This window comes from Empidonax traillii, unplaced genomic scaffold, assembly GCF_003031625.1.
Source record: "Empidonax traillii isolate 1590-97213 ecotype Southwest subspecies unplaced genomic scaffold, ASM303162v1 scaffold445:size985633, whole genome shotgun sequence".
Classification (NCBI taxonomy): Eukaryota; Metazoa; Chordata; class Aves; order Passeriformes; family Tyrannidae; genus Empidonax; species Empidonax traillii.
The window spans coordinates 595,422-612,399 of NW_020955638.1; the positions used below are offsets into that span (position 1 = coordinate 595,422).

The 16,978-nt window shown below is 37.5% G+C and overlaps 1 protein-coding gene across 5 annotated transcripts in view; it reads right to left on the reverse strand.

Annotated features, from left to right (window-relative positions):
• Positions 1 to 4,990: 4,990 nt before the first annotated feature.
• FLRT2 (fibronectin leucine rich transmembrane protein 2) overlaps positions 4,991 to 16,978 on the reverse strand; it is a 59,927-nt gene continuing 47,939 nt past the window's right edge. For all 5 annotated transcript variants that reach the window (XM_027894880.1, XM_027894883.1, XM_027894879.1 and 2 more), the window contains exon 2: positions 4,991 to 8,885. In XM_027894880.1, the coding sequence (XP_027750681.1) occupies positions 6,485 to 8,473 (1,989 nt within the window). In that variant the 5' untranslated portion in view covers positions 8,474 to 8,885 and the 3' untranslated portion in view covers positions 4,991 to 6,484. The remainder of the gene's footprint in view (positions 8,886 to 16,978) is intronic.

A 16,978-nucleotide genomic window follows, 5' to 3' on the forward strand; every position in this document is an offset into this window, starting at 1 on the left:
ATCCTTTCTATACAGAGAAGGTAAATAACAGACCCAGTGCAAAAAGTCAAGATTCTTCTTATTCTATGTAAGATGTCCCATCAAAGTGTAACTATAGTATAAACTCTGAATATTCATCCATGTACTTTGGCAGTCACATGTTAGCCATAATATGGAGTTATAAGCAGAAAATGCATGTGTCTTTGCATAAAAGAACATTCTTGCTATGCTCCATGGCCTGTTCGTGGCTTTAAATTTCCTTATCTTGGGTGGCTTTATACTGGACAATGTTGCTCAGTACATATTTATCTCACCCCTCATTTCTGCAGTCTATTTCACAGCTCCCCTAGTTTTTCAAGAGAGAGAAAGACTACTCCTTACTCAGTTGATGTGTTTCATTTAGGGGGTACAAGGTTTGACATGTTATATGGTGTGTGACACTGCATGTTTTTAATAATCCTTCTGATGTATTATTCCTATAAATATCACATTTTATAGTTGAAATCAGTGGGGTCAGGATTTCACCTTAAAATGTACCAATTTATTTTAGAAATGTAAATTATTGTTAAAAAAATCACCAAGCCTCTCTTTATGTAATGAAAGTATTTTAGTGATTTTTAGTTTCAGCCTTCACTGACAGTGGCACTTCAATTAGCATTAAAGTGTTTGTTTCATACTTAAATGGTGGAATGCTGTTTCTAAATGTGGTACTCCTCTTAGATTGAAGAACTCTTTTTAAAGTGAAATATTGAAAAGTTTTGACTGAACAATAGAGAAAAATGCTCCTCCATGTGTTTGTTTTGGGAGATCCTTGTAGCTGAATCCTCTATACAAAAGCCCAGAAATTTATCCACACTTGTATGTGTGTCTGAACAGCCCCCGCTAACTGGGATTGGAAATATAAAGTTTTATCTCTACCACAATAAAAAAATTTGAGATATTAAAGGATTATCTAATGAAGGCGATATTTGTCAGCTTTTTTTTTACAGAAAACAGCATTTTCTATGAAAATGATTATACCATTATTGTCAAATACATAAATGATGGCAAGTGTTTCTCATTTACATTACCTCTATTGTCCACCCTCTTGTAGTAAGGCAAGAAGGTTTAGTTACCAGGGTTCAGTAGAAGTATCAAATGCAATGAAACCTATTAAGAGGGAAAGGCTGCAGGACTTGATGTGTATGTATTGTACAGCAGCTCTCAGGAGTTTTACATGATATTCAGGGTTATGAAGAGAGTAAGGTAATTTGTTGAGGAATTGTGACACTCAGCAGTATTACATTTCTAAGCTTTGAAGTGACACAACTTGTAACATTCAATATCTCACTTTCTGGTAAAGCAAAAATATATGTAAGTAGAAGAGGCATAATTTTCATTTCTAAGTAACTAAGCATCTATATATATAGTGCATATATTACATATATGTTAAAATTTGTTTTATACAAAAATTTATTAAGGCTTATGTCTGAATGTTGTGCATTCTGAAAATTCAAGAGCAATTTTGAAGGGAGAATTGGAAAAAAAAATCACATTTCATGTCAAGGAAACATTAAATAGATAATAATACTTAAAAGACAGGTTCAAGATTGTCAAGGATGAATGTCAAACGCATTTATCAAATGACTATGCATATAATGAGTCACAGATTCCACATATATATATTTGTTATAGAGGTGTGTAGCTGCTACAGTGTGCCTAATAATTGTAAACACTGGAATATAGTCTGTTCTCATTTTACAGTTCTTTCCTATATGTGTATCAGAAAAAAGATAACCTTTAAAGATTAAGACTAAATCTGAGAAATTGAGGTAACAAATTATTTAACCCTTTGAGAGACAGAAGATAGTATTTGTCTTTTAGAAACTGAAGAGAGGGTGAACAGACAGAAAAACATCTGAAAATATTTCCAGGAATGCAAGTACAGAAGATTGATATTTTTTGTCCCTTTCAGATACCCACATCCTTATTTTAATTAACTTGCTCATATAAATACAGCAAGATTGATGTATTTTTTTTAATAACTCTTTACTGAATATGTCAACAAGATAATATATAGTGTATAGTGAGGTTTTGAAGTTAACAATGCGTGCAACATGGCAGATTGCAGAAAACAGATAATGCAGACTTCAAACCATCTATTTTTCCATGTTAAAGATAGAAAGTATACCAAACACAGAACAGAATCAAGTGTGCATGTCTCAGATAAAATCAATTTTATGAAACATCATCTCCAGATACTTGGGATCAACTGATGATAAAAATTTGTCTAGTAGCTTATCTGTTTCTGAGAGGATCAGAACTCAGCTCTCATGAGGCACATTTCCACAGAGCCTCAGTATAATAAAAGGTTGCCAAATCTCTTCTGTGCTAGTTTTCCATATGGGCTACTAGCCAGCGTCCTTTTAAAGAGCTAAACATTCTCTGCTGTACAAAAGTTTAACGCCAAATATTTCAATATTGCCTGTAGTATCATCTGGGATACAAAGTGCCCTGTTCAGTAGAGTTCAGGGAAGGAGTGATCAGCTTCTAAGGATTACCTCTGTGTTTAGAAGAGAGCATCAGGCAGGATTTGATGAGGCTCAGAGCCAGTAACTTTTGGTTTTGGCACTCACTTGTGTTTTGTTATTCCACTGAGCTGTAAAGATAAGTCATGTGTAAAACCATTATCCTTGTGTTGTAAAGAAAAAAAGATTTATATTTCCATGTTAAATTTAAGGTGAAGAAGTACTATAAATGTAGAATTCAATGGGAATTAACCACTTTACTGTCAGAAGCTGAGACTGAACTTTTATTTCAATGCCATTAATAAAGTGCCTTTTGTAGACCCTTAAAACCATAATAACAATACAATATGCATAAGGTACTTTTATTTGCAAAACTAAAATCAATAATTTTCTCTCACGAAAACGGAAAGTGATTGAGAGAAAAACATGGTTGAACTACTCTAGTAGCAAATAGCATGTGCTACTTAATTTTTTCTGTTTTACACGACATTCACTGTCACGTAAAACAGCCACTTTATTGGCTTACAGGGAAAACTGCTGTCTTTTCAGTCCGAAGTAACTTAATCTCTTAATATTTTTATGAATAAATTCACTAATAATGTTTCCAATCAGAACTTGTTAACACAAAGTCCATGCAATAATCAGGTGTTTGTTTCTGCCAGCAACAGAATCTGTGAAAATAAGGATCTGTTTGTAAGAAGGAACCCAAGAACTGGGCACAGCAGTGTTGTGATACTTCTTTAACATAATTTCAATTAAAATCTTATTTTATTCCCCTAATCAATCTTTCTGCACATCTATGTCAGCTACTAGCAGTATACAATGGAAGATGAGTGAGATTTTGTCTGTAAAAAAGTAATTTTTCCCCAGGTCCATTGAATCTGTTCAAATCAGGACTTTGAAGTTAACATTTTGGATGAGTTGTATATACACACATTTGGGACTTCTGCTCTACAGCCTTTAGTTATTATATGTGGTCAGATATTTGCACTAAGTGAAGATGACCCCATTTTTACAAAGCTCAAGGAAAAAGCTACTATCTTAAACTTTACATTGCCAAAATATCATTGTCATTTTTAACTGTGACTTTTTCTAAATACTTTACCTTGTGAAATTTTCCCCTTATGTACTTATCTAGATGTGACCTGAAATGAAGTCTCAGATGTTTGTGCGACTGACACTTTAAGAAGTCACAAACTCCACTGTAGGTTGAAATACATTAAATGTTTTGCAGCAAAAGAGTAATTGGAATTGGGAGAAACATTCTTCAAATGAAACATGTGACCTTTCAGTTGACTACAAATCTGATTTTTTTTTTAGGTAATACTCGCAGCTCTATCCACAAATTCTTGTGTAAGTGGCTTGCTAAGTTTTTTCACAGAAGTATTTATGGAAAAGAAACTTTTGTCAGTATCCCATACCAATACATATATTATTATTCATACAGACAAGAAACATAAACTATGCTATCTTTAATATAATTTTGATTTTTTGATTTATTAGGTCAGTAACATTTGCTGTCATCAGTTTGGGCTTGTGGACCATTCACCCACAGTACAGCCGAACTCCCTGAATAAGTCAATTATTATAAATAAGGTGCCTTGCTTATCTTGAATCTATGATATCCTGAGGTCTAGAACAGAAGATTCCTCCTGCATCAGTCATTGAAGTACAAAATACCAGTAAGCACGTACTTTCAAAGGAGGCCTTTTGAAACTAAATGTACAACTAGTTATTTGAGTGAAATTAATACTATGTCCACACCCAATGGGATCTCTGCTGTACTTAATTTCAAGCAAACTCCAGCATGCAATGGAAGTGTGCAGCACAACTATTTGTTGCTTGTCTTTTGAGTTGTGGCATCTAAAACATATTAACCAAAAAAAGGCAAAAATATCAACCTTATCATCATCATCTTCAGTAAATAAATCACAGAAAAAAATCCACTTTGCATAGACATTTCTACCTAGAATTACACCATTTGAAATCATATGGCAACCTTTTACTCAGCAAAATTTAACTGACTTTACTATTACAGTAGACACAGAGGTTGTCTAAAATACCTGCTATATCTGGAGAAAATAGTAAATATATATAGAATATAGAGTGGAATTTCAAACTGTGATTGATTATAAAAGGTGTTGGTGGGAAGATGTGATTCCTTATAAAATTATCGTACTTTGCCATCAATCATAACTGGGTTCATTTTGCCATTGCAGAAAATTAGTGTTATCATGTGATTTGAACTTCAGAAACTGCATGCTCATGGACTGCTGAGTTTCAAGAACAGGTTGAGTGAAATGAGCAAAGGAAAGGATTGAAACCCTCTCTCCCAACATAAGGAGCCTCATAAAGTGAAAAGTCTAACCATTCCACAGTGAAAGTGCTTCACCCTTTGCTTCAATCCACTTGCTATAACTTCTCCTTGTTCCTAGTTGGTCACTGTAAAATGTTTTCTCTTTGGTTCCCTACTCCCTCAGGGAAGCTTTGTCTCCATCTATTTTTTTTTTTTTCATTTTGATATAACTTTAGCTTGTCCCCAAGCTCAGGAGAAAATGAGCCGCATTAAAAAACAAACTGAAAAAAACAAAGAATTAGATTCCACCACTGAGCTGGCAACAAATCCTGGCAGTCACTGAGTCAGTAGAGTGGCTGGAACATTGCATAATTTGGAGAGCTGCATCATGGTTTTAATACAAGCATGACATTTTGCATAGTGCATGTAAAGCTCAAAGATTTAGAAGGTATTGCAGCTAAAGAATTTGAGAGAATAAAAAGCAAATTCTAAGCCCACCTAGCACTTGTAAAGCCCAGATCATTATGGAAAACTTAAGACAAAAGAAGGGTAATTCAGTTTATAATATGCCTGGAGTTCCAGTACTAAATAAACTTTTACAATACATTTCTTATTTGTTTTCTCTTTCTTTTTTTTTCTATTTCTTCATAGTGAACGCAACTCAGACTCCTAAGTCAAACATAGCTTGAACCATAAAAATCAATAGCAACCTTTCCATTGACATTATATTTTGCACTATGTTTTCAGCAATATACATCTTTAGATTTCAACTTGCAAATGAATGCTGCAGAACTGGGAGCATTTGGAATTTTTCTCACTCAGGTTTTACCTGAACACGCTGCATCAACAAATGCTGCTCTCTTAAACAGACGTGCAAATTAATGACAGCTCTCAGTTACATTCTGATAACCTTCACCTCCCAGTGAGAAGGGTCAGAGAATGCCTAAAGCTTCTTAATCATAATGAAAAGTAGAAATATTTTCTATGATAAAAGTACATAGTACTGGGGGACATTTTCAGAGTAGCTTTTGCAGATAGGAATCAAGGTCACTTTGAGTTTGACATTGAGCTCTGTCTACCTTTCCTATTCCAAGTATACTGGGAGAAAACTAATCAAACAAGAAAGTAGCTTTTTTGGCAGCACTCAGAACTCCAGCTTTCAGTTGGAGGTAGGAAATGTAGAACTGACAAAGGGCAGCACATGTATTTCCAATTGTTTGAAGCTCAACAGCAACTGCTGGGTTCAAGTCAGAAGGGTTGTACCCATTTTATCTGAATTGCTTTTGTCTGTTCCTAGTGACCCTGTTTTAATACACACTTATTTTCCTGTATTCAGGACACTTAACTTAACATCCCTCAGACAGCTTCGACAGCAAAGTGGTTAATGTTTGAAGAATGAGTCACTCTTTCCTTTGCCATGACATTGGGTTCTTATTGTACAACCCTGTACAGTACTCAGCAATATTTTTTAAAGATTTAAAAAGCAAAGAGTTACAAAACCATTTGCAATTAACTTGAAATAGAAAAGATAGCACTTTTTTTTAAATCCCATTATATAGTACAACGTATAAATTACAGAGTATTCAAATGCATAAATGCATCTTTGTAACATTTATCAAATGTAATTCTTTTCATCATTGCTGGGGGGCTTATTTTTTCTAGAGTTTTTTCCTCTTTGTCCTAGACACCCCCATCTTCCCTATCACGTATGACAGTGCTCCAGGTCTGAGACGTTGCTGTTGCAGTATCGCATGTTGTTGGGGATGTGGCAGTCTGTATAGTTAATGCCCCCATTTGGGGTATAAATGGGCTGCAGTCTGAAATCTCCTTTAAGGAGCTGATCATTATTTAAGGAGACAATCTGGAAGCTGGTTTCCGTCATCTCCAGGATGGAGTTGTCCTTCTTGGTCCCTGCCTCACAGTAGTCATCTTTCCGACGGCCCCGGTTATATTTCCACTTCTGGGAGGTGTAACGACCTTTTTTGTGCATATGCCAGCAAAAAATGCTGAGCAGAACCACGAGGACAAATATCACTGCACCCCCAATCAACCCTGCCAGCAGAAATGGGGAGCCTAGGTTCTGAGAAGTTGTCTGCTCGTGGCTGGAAGGGATGTTGCTGCCATTGCTCAAAAAGGAAGCCTTGGTCGTGGCTTCTGAACAGACAGTGTCTTCTCCAGTTCGGTAACTGTTATAAGTATCCAATGGAACCAAACAAATCCGATAGGTGGATTTGGGCTCCAGATTTACCAAGCTTGATTGTTGCTTCTCACCACTAACTATTCGTTCATGAACAATTCCTCCTACCAGACTATGGCCCATTTTAACCCATGTGAGTTTATATGCCATTACGGTAAAAAGTGACATCCAGTTGACTTGGATGCAAGTGTCATTCACAAAATGGATGAAGAGCTGAATCCCTTCGGATAAAGGAGGTGTCACCCTTTCTCTGTCCTCCCTCTCAGGCACAGTGGGGAGCGTGGCTATGATGGGAGTGAGAGGATTATATTTGCTACTTGGGAGGGAAAACGATGAGGTGGGAACTAATGTAGTTGGCATGGTTGTAGCTGGGACTGGGGTGATGATAAGTGGCGGACCAGGGGTGGTGGTGGGGCATGACAACATATTCATATTCAGCTCCCTGACTGCCATACCTCGGACCTGCTCTGGTCCCTGGCACATAAAACCCCGTACATTGATGGAAGAAGGAATAAATTTGAGCCATTCAGTGACCCACTTAATACTGCAGTCACATAACCAGGGATTATTCCTTACAGTGAGTTGTCTCAGGTTGTGCAGATTATCAAATACTCCCTTTGTCAACATCCGAAGTTGATTGTTGGAAATATCAAGACGTTCCAGTTTGTGGAGGTTTGAAAAGGCTGTAAGTGGTATATGGGTTATCTGGTTGTCCTGCAAGTAAAGCCTTAGCAGATGTGTCCCTGGAAGATCGGGAGGAGGGTATGTCAGTGAATTTCGAACGATTGAGAATTCCTTGAGCTTGGAGAGGTGGCTAAAGGTGCCTTCTGCTATGCCTTTATTAGTAAGGAGATTGCCATCCACAATCAGACGCTCCAGACTTGTAAGATTTTGAAAGGCCAAGTCTGAAATTACAGCAATTCGGTTTTCATCTACTCGAAGTTCTTGTAAGTCCAGCGGAAGGCCTACTGGTACACTGCTTAAGTGATTCTTGGACAAGAACAGAAGCTTGAGGCTGATGGCTTCCTGGAATGCCCCATCCTCAACGCCAACAGTGGAGATGGAGTTGTCATCCAGGTGCAGTTCTTCCAGCTTCAAAAGCTGAGCAAGAGCAGCACGAGAAATGGTCTGGATGTTGTTTTCCTGCAGGTGGAGAACCCTGACATTCTTCGGCAGGTTCATGGGGAATTCATCCAATTGGTTGCCATACAGGTAGACTGTGTGCACAGACTGGACACTGTGCAACTCTGCAGGAAATCCAGCATTATTAATTTGGTTATTATGGAGGTAGAGGACCGTTACACCCTCCGGTATCCCAAGAGGCACTGAGGTCAAGCTTCGCTCATTACAGTAGACAAAGTTTCGATCACAGCGGCACACTTTTGGACAGGTCAAAGTTTTGGAGATCTGCATGCAGAGCCCCAGGGAAAAGATAAGCCATGATTTCATGAGAAGAGTCCAATCTGTGGGCCACATTTTAGTCCACGAACCCATTTCTAATCTAAAGAAATAAAGTACCAAAGTGTTTAAGAACTGATAACAATAATAAAGCACAGGTAGCAAAATCTCAGGTCATTAAAATTGGCTTCTATTAATGTCCAGTGTTCAGGCCAGAGTTCAAGTCCTGGTGGCTAAATATAAAATAATCTTTTTATAATTAGTCTACTGACTACTTTTGATAAAAACACAGTCTTGTTATCCAGGGTTACAAAGTTTGTTGCCTTCTTCCATGTGTGCTGCAAGAAACACTAGTCATGCCTTCGCAGATGAACAACTTGTTAATTTAGATACCAAAAGTCTCTGTGCTTTCAGGGATATTTCCTTTCACCGAAGTCTGTTGATGTCACACACAGCTTTGTGAAGTCAGAAAAGTCCTCATATCAGCTATGTGCCAAATCTGGCCGTCCTGTAAAACAAAAGAGAAAAGAAAAAGCTGAATAGCATGAAATGTTTAATAGGGAAGATAAGTCCATTGGAAGACTATTCTAAAGTTGAGCTCTTTATGGATTTCTGGGAAAAAGGGAAAAAAAAAGGAAAAAAAGGTATTAATATTAAACATTAGCTTAATATTACTGTTATATAGTCTTGAAATAGATCTGATGCAAAGTCATTGGAATGATTGAGGGACTCTGACTTCAGTGAAGGTTGGATCTATCACTTGTGTTTGCATACTGTAACTCCAGTGTTCGTTCTTTCACAGTCTGTTTAAAATTCTAAAACTGAAAAGAAACCTAAAACTAAACAGTTTAAGTGGACATTTTTGCTTAGGTAATTATTTTTTCTTTGGTAGAACCCCTGACTTCAGTGAATGCTGTTCACTGATGCCTGACAGAGTAGACTTTGGGCTGTATCATTTAATCACACTCTATTTCCTACCAGATTCTGGAATGTTCTGCTTCTATTTCTGTAATGCCATTATGTATGTTCTCCAACTTGATGAACACTGCCATATTACCGTACCTCAACAGAATGATTTAGAAACTTACAAGGAGAGCCTTTTAAACAAGTATGGGAATCCACAAACACAAGAAACCCTGCTGTAACATATGGATTTGCTAAAACTATCATCTTCATATTGGTTCTGATCTGAACTGTACTGTCAATAGATTTCAGAACTTGCTTTCCACTGAATGAAACAGGATCACATGTGCTAAGTTACTGTTTTAGGAGATCAGCTCAAACTACAGCAGTTTTGTAGAACACCTTGAAACCATAAAGGTTAGATACTTCTTTTAATTCTGCTATACAGTTGTCAGTGCATGGCTACATAAACAAGTTCATTAGCTTTAGTATGGATGAGTTCCTTAATGTATATTTTCAGCTTGTAAGCACACGTTTTATGTTCCCAGCTACTATTTATTATTCAGATTTATAACCAAACATACTCATTCTCTAAAGTGTGCAATGTAAGTATATGTTGTTTGATGTTATATTGTTTTATTATATGTTGTTTCCAATTACTGGGGGAAAAAAAAAAAAAGTAAAAAATACTGCATTTTACATACTTGAACCAAAGGAAGGATACAAACCTTGGTAAATACCAAGTATCTGTAGATATCAGACTCTGGAACTGCAGTGACATGAGCACAGTAGTTTCCCAGGTTTTGTTTACCCAGACCAAAATTCATTCGCTAGGATTTCAAAGAAATAGAATTTCAGTGAACAGAAATCCTGCTTAAAAATGGTGGATTTCTTTTGCTTTTGTTTGGTTGGTTGGGTTTTGATTTGTTTTGTTTTGTTTTCTTTCCAGTTATTTAAACAGTTTAAGCAACATCCAGGTAATTCGGGAAGACACTTAATTCAGGAGTGCATGAAACTTGTTCTTCTGATACAGCTGTGCAGTTTGTAATATGCCCCAAATGCTACTTTTAGGAATCCTATAAACTGACAGTGTAGAAAGTCTCTTTGGAAGTCAAACTGTTATAACCCTGCAACCTTGCACTTGCAGATTACTGTATTTATTTAGAGCATTAGAGGTATCAGCCTCAAGGTTCAAAAAGTTGGAAATAAAAAAGTGAAAAATCCTGTAGCTTATCATTACAAATTCAAATTATAAAGGCAGTGCAAATTATACTGTAGTGTTGCTTATATTGTGTATTGTCATTTTATAGAAACAGTAATATTCACTCTCCCACCCTTCACGGTTTTCTCTCTTGCAGGTGTATTTCAATCAAAAGTGATTTCTTTTCAATTATGTCAGATGACGTGATACTGTGGAGAAACTCTTAACAGGATTACATTCTAACAAGCCTAAGTGTGACAGTTTATCCGCCTTTAATATGGCCTGGCTCCCATCTAGATCATAGCACTCTGATCTGGCATGACACTCTCTTTTTAAAAAAAGAATGAACATGCAGAGCCTCCTCTGAGATGCTTGGGCCCACACAGGGTACTAATAGTGGTTCTCTCGTTCCTTTTCCATCATTGGAGAGAGACAGCCTGTACCTTCTAACAGAGCCAATGCCCTGCACTAAGCTCGCTTCTGATTGTAAGTCTGATTGCTGATTAGGTTTCATTTGACTCCTGGGTATAATAGAAAGCCCAGCTGAGGACATGCAGCCACAGGCAGCTGCAGTTCCTGGTTTGCTGGGAACATCCTAAGAAGCGACTGTCATATTAAAACTGATTTATGCATTCACCTTATTCTAGGACTCTGCCCAGTGTACCTCTTACCTAAGTAAACATGGAACCTGAATAAAAGATTGCAGTAATGATTCGAGCAAATTGGGGTAAACATACAGCACTTCTCATTAGACAGTACAAATAAAAGAGCTTTGACTGGTCAGTTGCTTAAACAGACTCTGAAGTTGATCTCCTTATTGTTACATGGGTTTTACCCTTAGAAATCAGTTAAAACAGATTTCCTAATGTTTTCTCCCTTGTGATGATGAGAAAGGGAGTCCTTTTATTAATGCTAGTATCCTAATCTCTAGATATCAGTCTATAATAAACCAATACAATAAAAATCAGTTAGAATAATAAGCATTGGAACTGTTCTCAATTATACTAAGCAAGAGCACAAGGACACATCTAACAAGATATTTATGACTTCAGAGTTGAGTGTGATGTGAGAGAGGGAAGGAGTGAGGAAGCAAGGATACAATTGATGTACTTAAATATTCTCTGGGGGGAAAAATTTTACCTCAGTAGTCTTTTATAACTGTTTAATAGTAACTTATAATAGGGATCATAGCTACAGCATTTAAGCAAATCTCAGGAACCCTATCGCAAAAGTCAATTCTGTGTGTTAGAAATTTCTACCCCAAAGATATTAACAAGATTGAAGAACTGAACAGCCTGCTTGATTAAAAAAAAAAAAAAAAAGAAAAAAGAAAAAGAAAATCTGTGAAGGAAAAACATTGTCTGCAAATTCTAGAAGGCTGGAAAAACTTAAACAGTTTGTTTTTAGCAAACTGACAAAACTGAAAGCAGGTAGAGTCATTGAGCTTCCCCCATCCCTGGCATTCTGGCTCCCTAAAGCAAGCTCTCTGTTTTCAATACGATTGCAAGTACTGAACTAAGTCTCTGCAAATTTACTGATCATCTGCAGAAGCAGAATTTTGGAAGTGAAGGAATTACAGGCATTCCTTACTTATTGTGATTGTAAATCTTGGGAGTTGACCCGAACAATAGATGGCAGTAACTTTGCTTATTGTGAAGCCAGAAGGTTCTATAAACCAATCTAGGAGGAGAAGAAGGAAAGTTGTCACGATTAACTTAAAATTAAAGAAATTAACAAGGAAATGCCTCAATAATAACACATCTGTCCATCATCATTTTGGTCATCTCTGTTTCTATTTCCTACCCTGTACACTCGATTTCTATTACTTCTCACTATATCTTCCTTAGAGCACAAGTCACATCATCCAAGTGTGTAAGACATTTCCTGCCTTACTGCAGCCAGGATAATATATCCCATTAGGATTTAAGGAATGATACAATGAAGTTGAGAAAAACACACTGAAATAGATGAGAACATATCGCATGTTTTAGGTGGCCAGGTATGAAAAGTTGGCTTAGTTGCCTGAGTTCCTGACATCAATAGAAATGTTTCTTTTCATATCTTAAGACACATTTCTAATCAGCATTTTTATCTCACTGCCTTTTTTCAAACCTGCCTTGTATAAAATCCCTTTTGGCATGACTGATGCTAGCTGGAGAAGAACAATCCTGGCTTTGTGTACTTGATAAAACACAAGGTATTTTGATTAAAGATATTTAAAGGTTGAAACATCTGGCTGCAAGTTGGAAGGTGAAGGTTTTATTAGTCTCACCTTTACTGGTCAGAATCATCCATAAAACTTCCAGCTTTAGTCATTTCACTGTGCATAGCCATGAAATAATTAATATATTATTAAAATGCTATTCAATTATAAATTTGTGGTATCCAGGGGAAAAAAAATCAGCTCACTAGCTGATTGTGGAACTCATTCCTACCTTGCTGACCAGTATACTGCCTCAGTGGTTGTGCCTATGGTGTCTAAAGAAGCTCTAAAGCTGCCCTCAGGGCCATCCTTCCCACCTTTCATTATGCAGTCTTCCAAACTTGCAGTCAAGGGCAAGCTGAGAACCTAGTTCCAAGAAGGCCAATGGCATCCTGGCCTGCATCAAGAACAGTGTGGCCAGCAGGAGCTGGGAAGTGATCCTTCCCCTGTACTCAGTGCTGGTGAGGCCACACCTTGAGTATTGTGTTCAGTTTGGGGCCCCTCAGCTCAGGAAAGACATTGAGGTGCTGGAGCAGGTCCAGAGAAGAGCAACGAGGCTGGTGAAGGGACGAGCACAAGTCCTATGAGGAGAGGCTGAGGGAGCTGGGGTTGTTTAGTCTGACCTCATCACTCTCTACACCTACCTGAGAAGAGGTTGTAGCCAGGTGGGGGTCGGTCTCTTCTCCCAGGCAATCAGCAATAGGACAAGAGGGCACGGGCTTAAGCTCTGTCAGGGGAGGTTTAGGTTGGATATTAGAAAGAAGTTCTTTACAGAGAGAGTGATCAGGCATTGGCATGGGCTGCCCAGAATGGTGGTGGATTCATCATCCTTGGAGGTTTTTAAGATGAGGTTGGATGTGGCACTGAGTGCCATGATCTAGTAATCACAGTGGGGTTGGATCAAGGGTTGGACTTGATGATTTCAAAGGTCTCTTCGAACCCAGTTAATTCTATGATTCCATGATTCTAGTGACATTCGGGGGAGATAACAGAGAATAAAGGGAGGAGATAGCATGGGAATCCAAGCCCTCATATGAATACTTACAGCCCTACGCTATAAGCACAGTTTTGTTGTACTCCTAAAGCCAAGCTGTCTGTCTTCATTAGTCTTCCCATGGTTTATATTAAGGCCATAAATTTTTTAGAGGGAATAAAATTAACAATGCTTGGCTATTCTTCAAGGAATCGTGAAAATAATCAAAAAGAAGTCATAGGAATCCAAGCGGTTTTTTTCTCTGATATTCTAACCACTCAGCACCACTTTTCCTAGCAGTTCACCCATTTATCTGAACCTGAGTGCCATGCAGCACAAACTGAAAGGCAAGCAAAAACAAACCTAAATGGTCATACCTATTCTTTTCACCACTACCAGCGACTCTTACTTAGCACTAAACCATTTGGCATAAATTTTCTTGGCTATACTGCAGACTGAGGTTAAAATCAAGTCATAATCTTCCTCTGCGTAATTATAATATACAGTAAGTAGAAGTCTATTATGTCTGTAACTGAATGACAAACAGAAAACAAATCTAATTCCATTCCTATGAAACCTAGTACAGAGTTCCTACTGCTTAAGAAAAATTTTCCTGTTTTTCTATCAACTGGTAACAAAAAAATTATGGAATAATACATGACAAATCTCTTTTTCACATAAGTAGAATTCATATCTTCACATGAATGAACATTCTGTCTTTTTTTTTAACTGATTAGGAGCCTTAGATGATGGTTTACTGCATATGTTTCTCTATGAATTGCTTGGGTTTGAACTTTGCATCCAAATTTGAATATGAGTCTATAATCTCTGCATCAAAGGCATGGGGAAAATGACCCAAAGGAATCAAAATGGTTTTACAGGAAGCCCTTTTGCATGCCTACTGCTCTGACTGCTTCATAGTTATGGGTGTGTATTATGTATGGAAAAGGTAAGGAGGAAGAAGGAGAGGTGAAGAAAAAGGGAGGAAGAGGGAGAGAAGAAGCCATCCTTGGTGTGCTCTTCTAAAGTGAATATCGATGACAGGATAGTGATCAGTAGCTAGTATACAAAGGAAACCTTAAAGCATCTCTGTACACTGTTGCAGATACAGTGAAGTTTATAAGGACAGATTTTCTCAGAGAAAGACTTCCTTGCCCTTGCAATATTGTTAGCAAAATGATTCGGCAAACGTACACAAGTGAACTGTTGTGCTTTTTTCTGCTCTGCTCAGGACGTTTCTGGTTTTGTCTCTCAATTTGCGCTAATTATTCTCAAAAGCTCAGATCAGGCAGCCTGAGAAGACAAACGAAATTGATTTGGATCTGCTTTGGTGGAGACAGGAGAAAGTTTAGAGTGGTTCATCTCATCACAATGAGTGTGAAGACATCATTTGCCATCCTTGTTATTCTGTATCCTTCTGCTTCTCCAAGGCTTTTATATCTTTCTCGCTACATTCCTGCAAATTATTATGCAGATGCATTGCATAGAAGGATGGAAATTTCAGTATTGTACAGGTTCAACAGGAATCTGGTAAGACTGATTCCTGACTGCCAGGAGGGGGAGCTAAGCCAGCAGGAAACTTTCTTGCCTCGAATAACCAAATAAATCAATAAATGTGGGACTCGTTTTCTTCGCACTTTGTCTGTCCACACATGCATGCACATACTTTTCTTTCCTCACAGATGTCTGTGATTGCTGACTTGTTTGATGCTTGACACACTGAGTATTATAGCACTTTGTTACTGGGAAAAATAATATTTCTGTATTCTTTTAAAAGTATTATTCCCAGCTTGAATTTTATGTGCTTCATGGTTCAAGATTTTTTTACTTATGAGATACTAAGGAGTGCAATTATTTCATAGGCATGAGCAGGCATGCAAGAGGGAGGGGGAGAAAGAGAGCTAGTAATGGGAGAAAGATAGCTTTGTTGGAGAAAAAGCTCAGGTAGAGCAGATTTTTCTCCTTGTACAGATTAGCAGAAACCAGTAACAGGTCAAAAGAGAGAACACACTACAAGATGTAATCACTAGATTGACCGCCGTACTCCAGGAAGCAGGGATGAAATAGCTAGAAGATCAATAACATTAATGCCTCAGGTGAGGTCATGAATTCAAGGTTGCCAGTCATCGTGCCAGCAACCGAGATGTGCCACACACCCTGCTCAGCTGCATAACTGGGCGTTGAAGTGCCAAAGTTCAGGTCTGGAGAATACAGACTGCCTAGACTAACATTATCTTCATTCCTGTGTTTAACAGTTATTGATTTTTAACAGAAGGAAGTTATTCTCAAAACTTGATGTTGCACAACTTCATCAAGACTACATCATTTGTGACAACTAACAAACCTCCAATCCCAGAAACATCCGTTCCCAGTCAGCAGCAAAAAAAAAAAAATTATCCTTGCTCATGAACACAGATGCCATATAGGTCAATATAAATTTTGTCATTAAATAGTCTTAAAAATATGATTATTTTTAGTAACCAAAAGCAAAAATTATATACTGTAGAACATCTAATGAAAAACATATCCATCCAAATTTATATTTTGTGTTTTCATACCACCCAGCCCAATCTAAATGACTGTCTGCATGGATTAATCTTACATCAACCTATGCAATCGATAATGTCAGCTTCTGGCAGACCCAGAAGGAGAGTTCTGGAAATGGAAAACTGCCACTAAAGACATTCTGCCTGTTGAGTCCTGGACTCTAATGTAGGAAACATCAAAATTTACTATTTCAACTAATTGCAGCTTTTAGAGTAAAAGGTAATGAGGACACACATGGCAAATTAAATAGCAAAATCTTTAATTGCCTGTGCACAAGCAGACAGGACTCCCTCGCAGAACACATGGGAGAAGAAAATGTGCAGAACTCCAAGTTTTAACTAAATTCTGAGTTGTGTAGGACTTCAGACAGCTCAAAGTCACTGACAGTCCAAGCATCTATTTATAAGAAAATATCCCTGCTTTCATTTTAAAATTGCTGATTGTTGAAAATTTACTCCAGATGGTGACCATCATGCTATTTTCACTCCAGTGGGCAAAGAGGAACAGATGATCACCTCAAGGACTCATATTAAATGGAGTTTTGCACCTTCTAGCAAAGGGTTATTAGTGTCTTTATTAACCTTCCCCCAAGGCCTAGTCTAATTTTTTACCAGTCTAATGCTGCAGTGTTCAAAACTTGTCAAATTTGTCAAAAAGTGAGAAGGATCTATTTAGTATGGCAGTGAATTAATTCCCTAGTCTTTCATCCCCAAAGAACTGATCTCATATCTTAGGTAAAAGAGTTTTGATGGATCTCATCTATGAGTCCATAAA